The 16,950-nt window shown below is 58.3% G+C and overlaps 1 protein-coding gene across 1 annotated transcript in view; it reads left to right on the forward strand.

Annotated features, from left to right (window-relative positions):
- Positions 1 to 16,950, forward strand: part of SH3RF3 (SH3 domain containing ring finger 3) — a gene marked incomplete at its 5' end in the record, with an annotated part of 205,885 nt that overhangs the window by 133,242 nt on the left and 55,693 nt on the right. The window contains 2 exons of the mRNA XM_082672676.1: positions 297 to 650; positions 11,573 to 11,646. Of these exons, the coding sequence (XP_082528802.1) occupies positions 297 to 650; positions 11,573 to 11,646 (428 nt within the window). The remainder of the gene's footprint in view (positions 1 to 296; positions 651 to 11,572; positions 11,647 to 16,950) is intronic.

Consider the following 16,950-nt stretch of genomic DNA (forward strand, 5'->3'; position numbering starts at 1 on the left):
GTGGGGAGCACATGGGGGCTGCTCCCACCCTAGGCACCCCCTCTGGGTGTTTCCCAGGCAGCCCCACTCGGCCAAAGTGGGGAGAAGGGAGCAGCCCCTGGAAACACACCTTTTCAGTAGAATGTCCAGGTGCCACCCTGGCCTTCGCTGTGTTTTCTCCGCACCGTTCGTACTGGACGTGCTGTTGGAAGGGTGTGGCAGCTTGAACACTCTGGTGGCTTTGAGGCGCGAGCAAAAGGCTGGACGTGGGGTGCGGCTGCTGTCCACTGACGTCTGCCTCTCCCCTCTTTCCTTAGCTCAACGATGCCGCCAAGCAGCTGATGGAGATGGACAGGCTGGGCCCGGCCTCAGCGTCCGGCTGCCTCACCTTCATGCCCTCTGACCCCGGTGCGGGGGCCAGCGCGGCCCCAGGTCCCACTTCAGGCAGCACGGGGGCGGTCAGCGCCTTCCAGCGGCGTGTGGACAGTAAGAAGAATGCCAAGAAGCGACACTCCTTCACGGCGCTCAGCGTGACGCACAGGTCCACACAGGCCGCCAGCCACAGGCGCTCCATGGAGATCAGCGCCCCCGTGCTGATCAGCTCCAGCGACCCACGGGCCGCGGCCAGGATCGGGGACCTGGCGCACCTGTCCCGCAGTGCACCCACCCAGGTAACGTCGCTGGGGCCGGGGCTTCCTCTTCGGCTCCGCTTGCTCCCCGTCCCTGGTCCCTGGGTGGGTGTGAAGGAGGCCAGGCAACAGTGCCTTTTGGGGTCCCCGCCCTAGGGCCCCCGAAGCCCTGGTGGGAGGTGTGTCTTGGTCTCAACCAGCATTCAGACAGCCGAGGGGGGTGTGAGGTGCTTCTCAAGTGCCTGTGGCGCGGCCTCTCGAGGTCCCGTCCCCGCCCGCCTCAGCCCTCTGACTCGGGAGGAAGTCTGGGTTAGTGCTGCTGTGTCTGCAGCATCTCGTGACACTGGCTGACGTGCTCCCTGTGGACAGAACCAGAAGAGCCCTCCTCTGTGGGACGGGGCACTGGTTCCGTCCACCAGGGAAGCAGAGGGGTCACCTTGCTCTCAGCCAGCCAGACCAGGCAGCCCTGGAGCCAGGCTGTTGCCGCGTCCACGCTGGTCCTGCTTGCCGCACGACAGGCCGGTCAGTCAAGAGGCGAAGTGTGGGAGCCACGAATGAGATGACCGGGCCCTGGGACCCATTTTCCTGCAGTGACACTTGAAGTGAAAGTTGTGACCAGGCTCAGGACTTTAGTGAGCGTCGTCAGAAAGGGTGAGAGTTCAAGGGAAGCAGTTTGCAACCTGGCTGTGGCCCCGTTTAATTCAGCTGTCGGGAGGCAGGAAGGGTGGTGCTGAGCGCCTGTGAGTTGAGGGCCAGCCACCAGGGCTGCGAGCGGTAGGCGCCAGCGTAGGTCGGTGGTCATGGGTGGGACCCAGAGGCCAGCCCCGCCCCCTCTGCCCCCACCTCCGGCGCCACCTTCTGGGTCTGCATCCTCAGACTCCAGCTGCCTGCCTCTGGCGGCCCCTCGCGCCCTGCGGTAACGCTGCCCTTCACCTGGGTGCTCCTGGAGGTGCCCGTTGCCTCCCAGGAGCTCTGAGCACCTTAGCGTGGCCTGAGGAGCCCTTCAGACTTCGGCCACCACCCTGCCGTCTTTCCAGCATCTCCACCAGTCTCCCCTGTGCCGTCCGCAGAGATCCTGCACCTGTGCGCCCGTGCTGGCCTGGCTCCCCCTCCCCCCGCGGCTGTTCCTGCCCCTCCCCCCCCTTGCGGCACAGACACGCGCCCACGCACACGAAAGGCCTGCGGCCCTCGCGCACCCGCTGACCTAATCCTTGGCCTGCAGGGCTTTCCCCTGCATCCATCGTGGACTGTGTTGCTTTTGTCGCTGGTATTCATGGCCTTCTCCCCAACCCCTGGACTTGGAGGTCCTGGGCAGGGACGGGGTGTCGCCCACCCTGTGTGCCGTGTCCTGTCTCCTGACCCCCACCCGGCCGTCTCTCCTCGGGTGGCCATGGGACCCGAGTCAGCCATGCTGCATTCTGAATGGTCTGAGCATGAAACACCGTGGCTCCAGGGATGCCACTTGACGCCCCCCCCGTGATGGCTCCCACGGGCTCAGGGCCCACACCGCCGGCTGCCGAGAGGGCGCAGCTGTGAGGCGGCCAGCTCGCTCCCGCACGCCACGTGTCCACCACAGGCAGCAGGGCTCCCAGGGGAGCGAGGTCAGGCTGGGCCTCCGATGCCCGCCGTGCTCACACTCGACCCTGATGAATCATTCCTCCCTGCCGTGCGGAAAAGTCCAGGCTCGGCCGAGGTCCTCATGAGCAGCGGAGCACCGCGGTCACCTTGCTGCTGGGCAGGGAGGGTTAGCAGGAGGGACGGGGAAAGAGGCTGTCTAGGTCAGCTCCACCACTCAGGGTCCAGATGTCTGCTTGCTGAGGTCGGGGGTCAAAGGAGGTGATTGACCCACAGCTCAGAGCGACCTGTCATCAGGTGACCCAGGTCGCCCCCCCACCCCTGCTGCCTGGGAAGCCCCAGGGGGTGCAAGGAGCTCCTGGGCCGGGCAGTGTGGCCGGTTATGCCCTGGAACGGGCAGCCCCAATCCTCCAGGCCTGCTTCCCGCGCACACCGCGCGTCCGCCACAGGCGGGGGGCGCTGTGCCCTCACCCCGACACCTGCAGCTGCGTGGGCCAAGCCCACCTGCCACCTGTTCGGTAGATAGAAGCCTTGCTGGGGCAGAGCCACACATGCTGACTTGCATGTCGTCTGCCCAGCTGTTCTCAGGCCACAACAGTGGGGCTGGTGGTTGTGAAGAGACCACGTGACTCAGGGACGCTAAAATTCTGACCACCCGGCCTTGTGCAGGAACGATGGCCCAGTCCCGGGCGGCAGTGTACCCACCGCCGTGGCAGGGGTGGCATGTGGCCGCCAGTGCACTGGCCCCTACAGGCTCCCGCGTGGGGACGTTCAGTGGCCAAAGCAAGTCCTCCAGCCTGGCTCTGCTCAGTGGGGATGGGGGTGGAGTGGGGTCCAGGGCACCCAGGGGAGCCCAGGTGTTTGGGCCAGCCCACGGCACCATTTCCCTGGACGCTCCGTGTTGTCTGTAAGCTTTAACTGCTCGACGCAGAGGCCGGCAACCTCGGAGAGCAGAGGTGACCCACGGAAGCCGAAACCGGCGTCTCTGTGCCCGCCGTCTGTGGACGGCCGTGGGTGGGACCTGCACCCAGCAGGCTCTCACCAGACTCGGTGTTTCTCAGCTTCAGAGAGACCACGGCTTACAGGCCAGCTTCAAATAAGCCAACAGAAGCCCTTGAGATCAGAAAGATGTGCTTTAAAATCAGTGAGGAGGGGAGTGTTTGAAATTCAGCAGCGAGAACATCAAAAGGGAGCATTTCTCTAGCATCTGAGGAGTGAATTGGAAGAGCCCTCCCGGAAGCTTCCGGGAGTCTTTCAACGCATCCGCCTGCGTGTGGGGTGGCCTGCAGCCCCTCTCGCCACCTCTTCTTGTGTCGGCCCGGGACAGGCTCTAAGCGGGGAGTGCGGGCACCGACGCGCCGGGCTCCCCGCTGTCAGCCCACCTCCAGGCTCCTGGCGCGCACTGCCCGTGGGGAGCCTGGGCTTGTGTTGAGCATTTTCAGAAAGTTACAAAGGTAATTCTGTGCCTTGTCCGGAGCAAAATAAAAAAAAAAGTACCAAGCAAGCACGAGACAACTAAACCGTCTCATCCTTGAGAACGTTGCACAAGAAGAGCTTTCCCTGCAGACGTGGGCAGTGCTGTCCCGACTTGCTGGCTGCAGGAATGAGAACACTGGCCGCCTGGCCCGGGCTTCTCGTCCACCACGTCAGCTGCCGACCTTGTCTGTTCTGCTGCGACGTTAAGGGCAGGGACTGCTGGGCGCCGGCCATCGCCAGCGGCTGAGGGACGGGCCCCTGGGCCTGGTGAGCTGCCGGTCCCTCCGTCCTCCCTCTCGTTTGGCGAGCTCTTGGCTAAAGGAGCAGCCCGGGCAGATGCAGGAGGACCCTTGTTGGACCCCAGCCCCCGGGACCAGCCGGCCCACCAGGCGACAAGGACACCACTCGGGGCAGGGAGTGCGTGGAACGGCACAGCCGCTGGGAGGTGGGCCTGCTCTGGAAGGAGGCAAGGCCTCCTGTGGGACTCCATGTCTCCTCAGGTCCTGCTGCAGAGGCTCATGGCTCAGGACCCTCCCCACCTCCCCGCTCCTCTCGCCCAGCCCCGCCCCTCCCAGGCCCACCATGTGGACCACGGTATGGGCGCGGCTGCACACCCAGGCCCTGTAGCCGTGGCCCGACCATGGCCACCGCTAGCTTGAGGCCTGGGAGCTCGGCCGAGACGGAAGCTGTGCTCGGACCCTCAGTGCCCGCAGGGGCCCTCCACACGGGGGCTCGCGGACACGTGGATGGACGACAGACACGCTGAATGGGGCTGCGGGCTCTTGAGTCCCACCTCTCCATAGGAGACACCTTCTGTTTGAAGGCGGGAGACGGGTCATTGGGATGTGAACGTCATGCATTTTGTGCAAAGCCAGGGACGATGCTTTCGTCTGTGGACACACATGGAAGTGGGGGGTGGTCTACACTAGCTACTGGCACCTTCCTGTGAACAAAGACCACCAAGCAGGCGGACTCGTGTGTGGGGAAGCAGAGCGAGGAGACCGCCTGTGACTTTTTTTTTTTTTCTGCGGTACGCAGGCCTCTCACTGCTGTGGCCTCTCCCGCTGCGGAGCACAGGCTCCGGACGCGCAGGCTCAGCGGCCGGCTCACGGGCCCAGCCGCTCCGTGGCATGTGGGATCTTCCCGGACCGGGGCACGAACCCGCATCCCCTGCATCGGCAGGCGGACTCTCAACCACTGCGCCACCTGGGAAGCCCCCCGCCTGTGACTCTTCTTGGTGGAAAAAGGCTCCACCTGTTGGTTCAGAGTCGAACCTCGCGATGCCCGATGGGTGAGAAGTAGCCTGTAACTGCCTTCCCCCAGCCCCCAACACGTTAGCGCTTTGCGATTTTCACCCCTGCACTGAGCAGGTCAGCTCCCCTTCGTGATGACCCGGGGAGGCCTGTCTTGCTTTTGGCACAGCTGTGGCCGTTTGGTCCCCGCTGCTGGCCCCGTGGGACGAGGGCAGAGGCCGGAGGCTTGTCCTCTCACTGCAGACGACACCTCAGGTGGGTCGGCCGACTTCTCAGCGTGCTGGACTGCTGCCTTGTGGGCAAGAGCAGCTGGGTGCCAAGAAAACCTTATTTACAGAAGCAGGGACAGCACGGCCAGATGTGACCTCGGAGGAGTCTGTCGACCGCTGAGCAGACCTGGACTCAGAAGCTCAGGGCTGAGTCAGTAGTTTGTGGGCCGGTCGGGCCACCTGAGGTGAGCTTGGCCTCCTGGTGGCCTCTGCCTCAGGTGGCCAGCCAGCTTCCTGGGGCTGATGGACAGAACCGGGGACGTTCCATCGGCACAGAGCGACCGGCTCCCTCTCCAGGACAGACCGTCTCCTCCAGGTTCCTTGGCCTCCGACCTCGAGCTGCCAGCCCAGGCCCCGCCCACCGTCCTCCCTGCCCAAACCCCTGGCCCTGCAGGCTGTTGGGTGTTCTTTTTGGAACCAAGCGAAGAATCAGGCTGTAAGCGTTTTACTCTGAAGTTTTCTTTGGGAAGCACGTTCCTGAGAGCCTGATTTTCACCCCGTGTTATGGAGTGGTAGCGTGTGCTGAATAAAACATGCTCGTTTCACGGCTCCTTTTTAGGGTGATGACAGTGCCTTCTGGACACGTGTTAAAAGTTAAAGTGAGGTGTTTCTTCCTGGGGTCTTGGTCTGTGTCAAGGAAGGCGACTTGGAGCCCCTTTTAGCTGGGGTGCAGCTTGCCAACCGCAGACCCTTTTCCCTTTTTTTAATCCCAGTGGGAAATAAAAGGCCTGGTTCGCAGCTACTGCTCAGGGGCCCCGGCAAGGGCAGCAGTGGAGCCTCTGGCATCTGCTAACAGCCTGGCGGTTTAGAATCAGGGTCCGGGGGCGCTCAGCGTAGACTCCTGTGCAATGCCTGTGGGCTGTTGCTGAACGAGGCCTAAGGGATCACTGGAGTCGCCCACTCCATGGGCTCAGTGACCCCGAGGACTGAGCCACTGGCATCCTCACACTGTTGGTGGCTCCCCTGGGTTGGGCTGTGCTCGACTTCTGGGCTGAGCCCCAGCACGCGTCCATTGCGAGTCAGCTGAAAAGAATTCCACCTCATCACGGTGGACCACCTTCCCACGTCGGGGCCCCGCGTGCATGGGGCTGCACCAGGCCCGGGGGGAGGGGCGGGGTGTCGCCAGGGTGCAGGAAGGTCTGTCCCCAGGCTGTGGTCCCAGTTATTTCTGTCCAAAAGCAGCTGGAGCCCTCACCTCCCTTCCTTCCTCCCTGCCCGATTCCCTCTCTCCTGCCAAGCCTTCACTAATCCCTTAAGGCCCAGAGCCATTAAAAAGTAAGCCATTAAAAATCAGAGCAGAATCAGCCTCGGGGCCCTCAGCCGGGAGGAAGCAGGCCCCAGTCCTGGCGGGAAGCCTGTTCCACGTTGCAGCCAGAGGGCGTGGGGCACGAGACAACCTGGCGCTGCGAACGACCTCAGACAGACTTCCCGTCCCACCCCGTGTGTCCTAGGAGCCGTGCGTTAGGGTGTGGCCGTGCCTCCGGTCAGCGCCGTCCTCCCAGGGCTGGACTGCTACAACTTGGAGCCCCCTGCCACGCCTGGTGCTTGCGAGCCCTTAATCCTGAGAGGAGGCCCCCCTGTGCCACGATACCCCTGAGGGTCAGCACACAGCTGCCTCCCGGGCTCCTGGAGGGACCGCCATCTCAGCAGCCGCGTCCTGCTCTGCTGGGTCTGTGTCCTCGGCTGTTCACAGCTCAGCTGCCGGCGGGGGACACCCCTCCACCTTCCATCGACAGGAACAGAGATGAAGATGGGACCCGGAGGAGGATGGCTGGCCCCACCGGGGAGTCACAGCCCAGGCTCCCACCACCGGGCACAACGTCCCAAAGGGCCTTCATCTGGGCTCCGCACTGCGCAGGGGGGAAAAGTCAGAGCCCCGGGCTCAGTGGGTGGAGTTTTAGATGGTCTCCATCTCGACCTTGACCTTGGGAAGAAAGGCTTGTCACAGGTGTGGCCTCCCATGCCCCCGACCCAGCTCTAAGGGAGGGTCTGGCCGTGAGATCCCACTTCCTTGCTCTGTGGCCTTCGTGTGTCGGGTTTCAGCTGACGGCCAGGCTCCTGTAGGGCAGCCTCGTTGCCCCAGCGCTGGGGGAGCGCCACAGGCCTGCCGCCCCCAACACGTGTCGCGCGGAGTTGACGGGTGGGGGTCTGGAGGCCCACAGCCATGGCCAGCCTCTCCCTCTGCCCTGGAGGCAGGCACCAGCCTCCTCTGCACGTGTCGCCTCCTGTTGAACTACGGCCCGAGTGGCCGGCAGGCAGCAGGGTGCAGAGACCCCCGGCGGGCCACCTTCCAGGCACGGTGGGACTCAGCAGCCCCCAGCCGGGTCATGGGGCTTCCCACGTGGTGCCTTTGGCTGGTTGGCTGTTTCAGGAGAGCTTATTTGGACAGGAGGCCCTTTGACAAGAGCAGGGTCACGGGTCTGGCTCCGTCCAAGCCAGTCGCGTGGGCCCTGCCGCCCGGCTAAGGCCCTTCGGCCCCACTGTGGCCAGCAGTGCCGCGTCTGGTCAGCAGAATGGCCGATCATCAGGGTCCCCTCACGGTCCTGTCCTGTCCCCTCCTGGCCCCCCACAAAGGCGGCTTGTGTAGAATCCAGTAAACATGGGGTCACCTCAGCCATAGCTTGATCTTGAAACAGACCTCAGGTAGTCGAACTCTGTCGTTCTGTGTATCTTACTTTGAAAATGTAGTGGAAAACCACTGCTGATAGTAAAACGATGGAAAATTTGAACATACAGATTTTTAAAAATACGAACTCAAATCCCAGCTCCCTAAGTAAAAGCATTATCATTTGTATGTAAATTTCCCCATGTAAATGCACCCATCGTTTTACAGAAACAGGCTAAACCTAGGTGTCCAGTTCCCTCACGCCATCCCGTTTGCTGTGCTCCCTCAGCCCTCCACACCCACCTGTGCAGGTCCTTCTCCCAGGTCGTGTGGGGCTGTGTCGGTCTGCAGACGGAGTCTCGGGTCAGCCATCTCCTCTATCTGCCCTTTCTTGCAGCCGAATCTTCTCCTGTGGCTGCAGAAAGAATGATGCCAGCATTTCCTGAGCGCTTGCTCAGAGCTTTAAATTACTGTGTCTAATATTCCAGCTAACCTAGAAGCTGGGGGCCGCGGTGGCCCCATCTCCTCATCCCTCCAGGGCCTGTGTCTTCACTGCGTGATTTCCAAAGTCTCGGGAACCAGGGATTCATGTTTTGTCTGGTATTCAGGTGTTCGGGTGGAGGGTAAATCCAGTGCCTGTCGCTCGACCGTGGTCGGGGCAGAAGTCCACGGCTCGATGGCATAACCCGTCCAGGGTCGCACGCTGAGAGCTGAGGGCACATCAGCCCGGTGCTGACCCCCGAACGTACACGTCCAGGTCGTGCCCCCCCTGAGCCCCTGGTCGGCCTCCCCCAGGTCTCGTGCTCCATCCCTTCTCGTGGCATCTCTGTCTAGCCAGTCGCGGAGGCCGGAAACTCGCTTATCCTCTTCCTTCACGCCCTTCAGCCCCGGAACCCACTAGTCGTGTAGGTAGAGAGGGAATAACGCCCACCGTGTGCACGTCCTAATCCCCGGAACCTGCGAATACGTTGCCTTCCTTGGCAAGGGACAGGGAACTAGAGACGGAAGACGGTCCTGGGTCCCCTGCGTCAGAGTCAGAGAGAAGCGAGAGGACTGACCGCCTGCCCTGCTGGCTGTGAGGCCGCAGGCCTGTGAACTGGTGACTCCATGCTGGTTAGGGCCCTGGGCTCGCGGTCACTCGCTGGTGCCTCCCCTGGGGACGAGGTGGTGGGGACGCACACAGCCCCCAGCAGGGGCTGCCGGGCACTGGCCGGCTGGGTGACTGTGAGCCGCGCACCTCCTGCCTTGGGCCTGGGTTCCCTCATTTTGTGAAGTGGTGACAGCAGCACCTGCCTACGGGCGTTTCTGCGAAGTAAATGCGTTATTCCCGGCCAAGTGCTCAGAGCAGAGCCTGGTCCCTGGTGAGCTCTGGGTGGGGGTGGCCGCTGTTATCCCTGCTCTTACCCTCCTTACCCACGGCCTCCTGCGCATCCAGACCCCCTGTCCCTCTCATCACCCTGACCGCCGATCCACGACTGAACGTCCTCGGCAGAGACGTGGGCTGGTGCCCTTCTTACCAGGTGTGTCTTTGGCCTCCAGGTGCCGCCCAGGATCCACAGCTGGATCGGGGGGCTCCCGGGGCTCCCCCTGCCCCTGGTGCTCCAGCCTCTGCTTCCAACCTGCAAAGCTTGCTTTCTCCTCCTTCTCCCTTCACTGGGTGCTCAGGGAGCCCCTCTGGCCACACCCAGCCTCGGCCTCCGTCGTGTGCTCTGCGGCCCTGCTCTTGCCAGGACCCCGTGTCTGTAACGACCTGCCTGACGCCTGTCCCCCCACCCCAAGGAAACCCCCGAGATCGCAGGCCGTGTCTGCGCCCCCAGCCGGGCCTGGGCTCAGGTGGTCGGCGGATGCCGCCTGCCCGCTCCTTGTCAGCGAGCAGGGAGGGCCCCTCACTTGCTCGAGGGGAGCCGTGGGCCTGGGTGCTGTCTCCCTGGCTGCGGGGCTGTCCCTTCCTGGGGGCAGGTGTGCCCAGCGAGCAGGAGACCCGGAGTCTCTGGGCAGAAAGGGACGTCCCCGCCTTCCTGGCTCCGCAGCTTCCACACGGCAGCCGCAGGGGCAGGTCTGAGGAGCTGGGTCCCTCCCGCAAGTGCAGAAGCTCGGTGCGCGGGAAGGCGCTCGGGACGTCAGTGGCCTGGGCGGGGGGGGGGGGGGGGGGGGGGGGGGGGCGGGGGCGTTCCGTGTGGGTGTCACACATTCTCAGTCTACCAGAAGCTCCGAGTCCCGACGAGGAGAAGCAGTTCTGACGTCTGCCTGAGGGACTGCTGACGGGCTGTGGTCCCCGGGGGACGGGGTTGGGAGGCTGCCTCGGAGACCAGAATCGAGGTTGGAGCTGGTCAGCGATGGGCAAGAATGACGCTCCCCGCACAGCAAGAGGGCCCTGAGGCGGTCGGTCCTGCGTGGGTTGTCCTGCCACCCCAGGCCTGTTCCAGGTGCTTCTCTGCGATTTGTGCTTCAGTGCTCTTTGTGCCCTGAGGACACACACGTGGTGACAGGTCACCTTCCCCACCTGCCCGGGGCCTGAGGGCTCTGCCCAAGGCTGCTGGGTCCCTGTTCCTCCGGGGTCCCTGTCCTGCCCTTGTGGGAGGCCTCCAGGAGGGGAGGACACCCCAGCTCCCTCAGCTTTGAGGTACCCCTGGGTGTCCCCATCTGGGTTAGTTTCCTGGAGCTGCTGTAACAAACCAGGTGGCTCAGAGCGGCAGGCAGTGCCTGCTCAGCGCTCTGGAGGCCAGAGGTCCAAAATCAAGCTGTCGGTGGACCGGCTTCTCATGGGGCTGCTGGAGACCCCACCCAGGCCCCTGCAGCATCTGCTGGCCGCCAGCACCCCACCTCCTTGGCTTGCAGATGCGTCGCCCTCATGTCTGCTCGCCACCTTCTCACCTCTGGTGTCTCTGTTCTTTTCTGTCTCGTGGGATGATCTCATCTCAGGATCCTTGCCTCATATTACCCCTGCAAAGACCCCGATTCCAAATAAGGTCACCTTCACAGGCACGAGGGCCATGACTCGTGCACTTTGGGGACCAGAGTTCAACTCGCCAGGCCACCCAGTACCCTGAGCAGAAAGATGGGATGCCACCTGGGGAGGGCAGGGGCGGCACGAGCCAGTGTGTGGTGAGGGGACTCGGGGGACGATGCCCCTGGCAGGCTGGATCTACGGGGTTCCCTAAGGATAGCCCAGCATCATCTTGCAGCCCAGAGCCCGCTGCTTGGCCCTCACCCAGCTCACCGTGCACCTGACACTTGGCAGGAACCTCCTGCAAGGCGGCCATCCCTCCGTCGTCTCGCAGAGTAGACCCTTGAAGCTTTGCGCGCCTCGGGTCAGGCAGGAGAGGCAGTGCTTTACATCCTGGCACCCTCTAGCTGCCCCCCGTCCACTGTCAAAGGACCGATTTTCTTTAGCTTTCGGGGACACGGTTTCTAAATAAGCTGACATGTTGGAGCATGAAAGGTTTTGTCGGGATTTTCTCGGCCAGACACAGGAGGAATGAATCCGAGTCCTGAGAATGAAGGCCGGCCACCCCACCGCCTCTTTCCGTGATGGACACGGCACCTCACCGTCCGGGCCAGACGCGGGCCGAGCGGTTTCCTGAGCTGCTGCGGGAGGGACGGGGGTCGCTGGCTGCCAGGCCCCCTCTGGACTGAAGGACGGCTACTAAAGCCGGGCAGCGGGACCCGGGCCGTGGAGGCCACAGAGTCAGGCAGCCGAGGGGGCCAGATGCCCAGACTCCACCGCGGATGCTCCATACCCCTGGAGCCTGTGTCCACTCACTGTCTCCTCTTGTCTGTTTCCAGGACGCCTCGGCCGGATGCACCCCAGTGGCTGAACAGCAGGGCACAGCTCCCAAAGTCCAGCTGCCCCTCAACGTGTGAGCTGCCGTTTATGTTTTTGGGGTCCCAGCCTTCAGCGCCTCCCCCACCCCCGCTAGCGTGTCCATGTGGGGTTTTCTAGCGTGTCACCTGCTTGGTTCTGTGCAGCTCACAGGACTGCTGGCGGGGCCGCCTGGCCAGCAGGCTGGTGGGTTCAACATCACTGTCCCCCCGGCATCCGGTACAAGCAGGGGGCGGGGGGTGTGTCCAGATATTTGATGACACTTTCACTGGCCACCCAAGAAAGGGCCCCAGAGACCCCTGAGGAGGTGGGCCCCGTGGGGCAGAGGGCAGCCAGAGCGGCCGACATCACCAGCTGCCCAGATGCAGCTCTGTGCCCACTGCCGTCCAGTGCACAGCAGCTGCATGTCATCCCCAAATCGAGCCAGATGAACCGTTGCTGGGAAGTGAGATGCTTGTCTGTTTAGAGAATCTGCTCTTGTTAAATGACAGCTCCTAAAAGACGTGCCGTTTAAAATCGCCATTTAAAGAGTGTTCTGAAGAATCCCATTGCTGGCTACTCTGTTGTGTGGCAATGAGTTCAGTTACTTGAATGACCGTTTAAGGTGGAGAATATGAATTTGGAAACAACGTGGCAAGGTAGGAGGTTCCCAAGGTCCAGTATGGCCAGAGGGACACTTGGAACCTGTGTAGTGGCAGAACAAAATGGATTTCAAGCGAACGACGCCTTTTGAAAATGCAGTTTGCCAGTCTTCAGAAGGATTCCTAGAAGGTGGTTATATCCGCTGGTACAGGTTCACCTTCTTCGAGCCCAGGCCAGACGCTTACCTCTACCTGGCGGCAGACAGGAGTCCCTGAACATCCTGCTGTGACTGGGTGATTGCCGAAACCAGCTAAGTCAAGGACATTGGGACCTACCTATCTTTGCGTAGCTTCCTGAGGGGACGTAGGTTAGTAAGTGGTGTCTCGATGTCTTGAGGCAGAAATTCAGGCCTCACCAACACTGGACAGAGGCACCGTCTTCCAGCTAGCTCTCTGGATGAGTTCCAACGGCCTTCACTCAGACCTGGGGCCGGGGCACCCGGGGAGGGATGGGCAGGGGTCTTGCTCATGAGAACTGGGTGCAGGACTCTTTACCTGAGGAAGCAGGCCTGGTCCATGGGAGACGGTGAGGCCTTACTGTAGTTCCCCAAGTGCAAGGCGGGACAGGAGAGCTTGTGAAGCATGAGGCCCGGGTGTTTCATCTTGGCGTCCCCAGCAAGGTGCCCGGCACGCAGGCTCTCAGTAACTCTTACTTGTTCGGAGAGAGCCGGATCCTCCCCTCCTGGGTGCCGAGGGTCCTGGCAGCAGCCCAGAGCCCCTGCTCTTGTACACCAGGTCAGCCACCCAAGGACGCCACTCTGCCTTGGAGACCCAGTTCCAGGAGTATCACTCCCTGAGAGTCATCAGCACATGCTGGAGGCCTCAGCCACATGCAGACCTTCCACATCACGGAGGGATTTTAAGTTTGGTGCAGAGTTTGGAGGGACTTCTTTCTCCCCCTGCCCCCGCTCTGCCCTGGGGCATGAGGGGGTCAGTGTGGTCCCCAGCCCCCTGCCGACTCCCTCTGCCTCACCTCCAGAGCATGGCCGTCCCTGTTTGGGTGGAGATTTTCATTTGGATAACAGAAGGGAGTCAGATACATCTTTCAAAGGGTGACAAGCCTTTTGGCAGGAATGTATCTGTCGGTCATGGTGGTCATACATGGACCGTGGCCAGCACGAGCGTACTGGACTACGGCAAGTTAACGTGTGCGTTCTGTGGCCGTATGGTTTGAAGTCAGAGACACCGTACCTCCAGCTTTGTTCTTCTTTCTCAGGATTGCTTTGGCTATTCGATGTCCTTTGTGATTCCGTGCAAATTTTAGAATTATTTGTTCTAGTTCTATGCAAAATGCCATTGAAATTTTGATAGGGATTGCACTGACTGTAGATTGCCTTGGAGGGTATGGACATTTTAACAATACTAATTCTTCTAATCCATGAGCACAGAATATCTTTCCATTTTTTGTGTTTTCTTCAGTTTCTTTCATCAATGTCTTATAGGTTTCACTGTTTTCACCTCCTTGGTTAAATTTATTCCTAGATATTTTATTCTTTTTGATGCAGTTGTAAATGAGATTGTTTCTTCATTTTTCTTTTGGACAGTTTGTTGCTAGATTTCTGTATATTAATTTCATATGCTGCAACTTTATAAAATTCACTGATGAGTTCTAGCAGTTTTTTGGTGGTATCCTCAGGATTTTCTATGTATAATATCATGTCATCTGCAAACAGTGGCAGTTTTACTTCTGCCTTTCCAATGTAGATTCTTTTTCTTTTTCTTGTCAGATTGCTGTGACTAGGACTTCCAGTATTATTTTATTCTTTAGAATTGGGGTATAGTTGCTTTACAATGTTGTGTTAGTTTCTGCTATACAATGAAGTGATTTCAGCTTTATGTATACATATATCCTCTCCCTCTTAGACCTCCCTGCCACCACCCCCCCCCGCACCCGCCATGCCACCCATCTAGGTCACCACAGAGCACCAAGCTGAGCTCCCTGCGCTATACAGCAGGTTCCCACCAGCTCTCTGTTTTACACATGGCAGTGCACATATGTCAGTCCCAATCTCCCAGTTCATCCCACCACCCCTCCCTGTGTCCACACGTCCGTTCTCTGTGTCTTCCAGTATTATGTTGAATAAAAGTGGCAAGAGTGGACATCCTTGTCTTGTTCCTGATCTTGGAGGAATTGCTTTCAGCTTTTCACTGTGGAGAATGATGTTAGACGTGGGCTTATCATATATGGCTCTTACTATGTTGAGATATGTTCCCTCTGTATCCATTTTGTTGATAGTTTTTTATCATAAGGGGATGTTGAATTTTGTCAAACGTGTTTTGAGTATCTATTGAGACGATCATGTGGTTTTTATTCTTCAGTTTGTTAATATGGTGTATCACATTGGTTGATTTGCAGATGTTAAACCATACTTGCATCCCTGGAGTAAATCCTCTTGGTCACAGTGTATGATCCTTTTAATGTATCAATATTTTTGAATTCGATTTGCTAATATTTTGTTGAAGATTTTTGCATCTATGTTTGTCAAGGATATTGGCCTGTAATTTTCTATTTTTGTGGTGTCCTTATCTGGATTCGTTATCAGAGTAATGTTGACCTTGTAAAATGAGTTTGTTTACCCTCCTCTTTAATTTTTTGGAAGAGTTTGAAAAGGATAGGTATTAAATCTTCTTTGAATATTTTGTGAAATTCATCAGTGAAGCCCTCTGGTCCTGGACTTTCGTTTCTTGGGAGAATTTTGATTACTAATTTATTCTCCTTACTAGTAATCAGTCTATTCAGATTTTCTATTTCTTCATGATTCAGTCTTGGAAGATTATACGTTTTTAGAAATTTTTCCATTTCTTCCAGGTTGTTGTTGGCGTATAATTGTTCTCAGCAGTCTCTTATGATCCTTTCTATTTCTTTGGTGTCAGTTGTAACTTCTTTTTTCATTTCTGATTTTATTGGTTTGGGCCAGTTCTCATTTTTTCTTGATAAGCCTAGTTAAAAGTTTGAGAATTTTGTTTATCTTTTCAAAGAACCAGCTCTTAGTTTCATTGATCATTTCTATTGGTTTTTTTTTAGTCTCTATTTCATCTATTTCTGCTCTGATGTTTATTATTTCCTTTCTTCTACTAACATTGGACTTTGTTTTTTCTTCTTTTCTCTAGTTCCTTTAAGTATAAGGTTGGATTATTTATTTGAGATTTTTCTTGCTTCCTGAGGTAGGCTCATATCACTGTAAATTTCCCTCTTAGAACTGCTTTTGCAGTGATCCATAGATTTTGGATCATTGTGGTTCTATTTTCATTTGTTTCTACGTATTTTTAAATTTCTCCTTTGATTTTGGCAATGGTCCATTCATGTTTAATTTCCATGTTTTTGTGGTTTTCCCCAATTTTTCTTTTGATTGATTTCTGGTTTCACACGATTGTGGTCAGAGAAGATGCATGATATGATCTCTACCTTCTTAAATTTATTGAGACCTGTTTTGTAAACTGGTGTGATTAATCCTGGAGAATGTTCCATGTATGCTTGAGAAGAGCGTGTTTTCTGCTGCTTTTGGATGGAATGTTCTGTATGTGTCCATTAAGTCCATTCTCCTCCTGAGTTTGGTGAGCATCGTTTTGACCATTACATTTAACCCTTTATCAGGTAGATTGCTTATCTCCATTTTGTTTAGTTCTTTTTCTGAGGTTTCATCTTGTTTTTTCAATTGGAACATATTCTTCTGCCTCCTCGTTTTGCCTGACTCTCTCTGTGTTTGCCTCTATGTATTAGGTGAATCAGCTCCTTCAGCTCCCAGTCTTGAAGGGGTGGCCTTATTAGGAGATGTCGTGTGGGCCCAGAGGTGCAATCCTGCCTGGCCACCAGAGTCAGGCACTCGAGGGTCCCCTGTGTGGGGTGTGTGCAGCCTCCCGTTGTGGGGGTGCTGCAGCTACTGCTGAGGCATGCTGGTGGGTGGGGCTGGCCTCCGAACGTCCGTGGGCCCAGCTGCAGCAGCTGCTGGGAACTGGTGGGCAGGGCTATTGCTCAGCTGGCCGTGAGGCCTAGCCAAAGTGCAGGGTGGGCGGCGCTTCATCAGGGCACGCCCACTGACACTAACAGGTTAGATGGAGCATTCCAAAGTTGCGCCCACCAGCCGGCATTAGCAAGGTAGCCTGAGATCACGGATACGGCTCCCGCCAGAGACTCAGTTCCCAGGGAGCAGCCCACTTGGTTCCCGCCTCTCTGGCAGCTGCTTCAGCGTCAGTAAGTGGGCTGTGAGCTGTTCAGTCTGGTATTCTTGCACTGGTTTTTAGGTCGAGTGAGTCTGCACGTTCAACTCCACTGAGAGCGGGTTTTCCACTCCCTGTGCTTCTGTAGTCCTCCTGGGTATTCTCTGTTGGTTTTCAAAGCCGGGTGTTTTGGGGGCTGGTCTCTCTGAGCGGGATCTAGGGTTGGGGGCTGCGTGTGGAGCTTGAATCCCTCACTCCTCAGGGAAGAGACCCGTCCCCTGTGGTCCCTCCTGACTGGATTGCGGTAGCTGGGGAGGGGTTTTCCTGGGCAAGTCCGTCTCTCTGCTTCCCCTGCCCGTCTCCACGCTGTCCTTCTACCCTTCGTGGTGGAGGCTCTGTTCAGCCAGTGTTCAGGTCCCTTTTCAAGGAGGTGGTCCCACATGTGGCTGTGGACTTGCTGTGTCCGTGCGAAGAGGCGAGCTCGGGAACTTCCTGTGCTGAACCCTCTCCTCAGCTGATCCTGCCGACTGAGAGCCAGCGAG

The sequence above is a fragment of the Grampus griseus genome, assembly GCF_964374135.1.
Source record: "Grampus griseus genome assembly, chromosome: 15".
Lineage (NCBI taxonomy): Eukaryota > Metazoa > Chordata > Mammalia > Artiodactyla > Delphinidae > Grampus > Grampus griseus.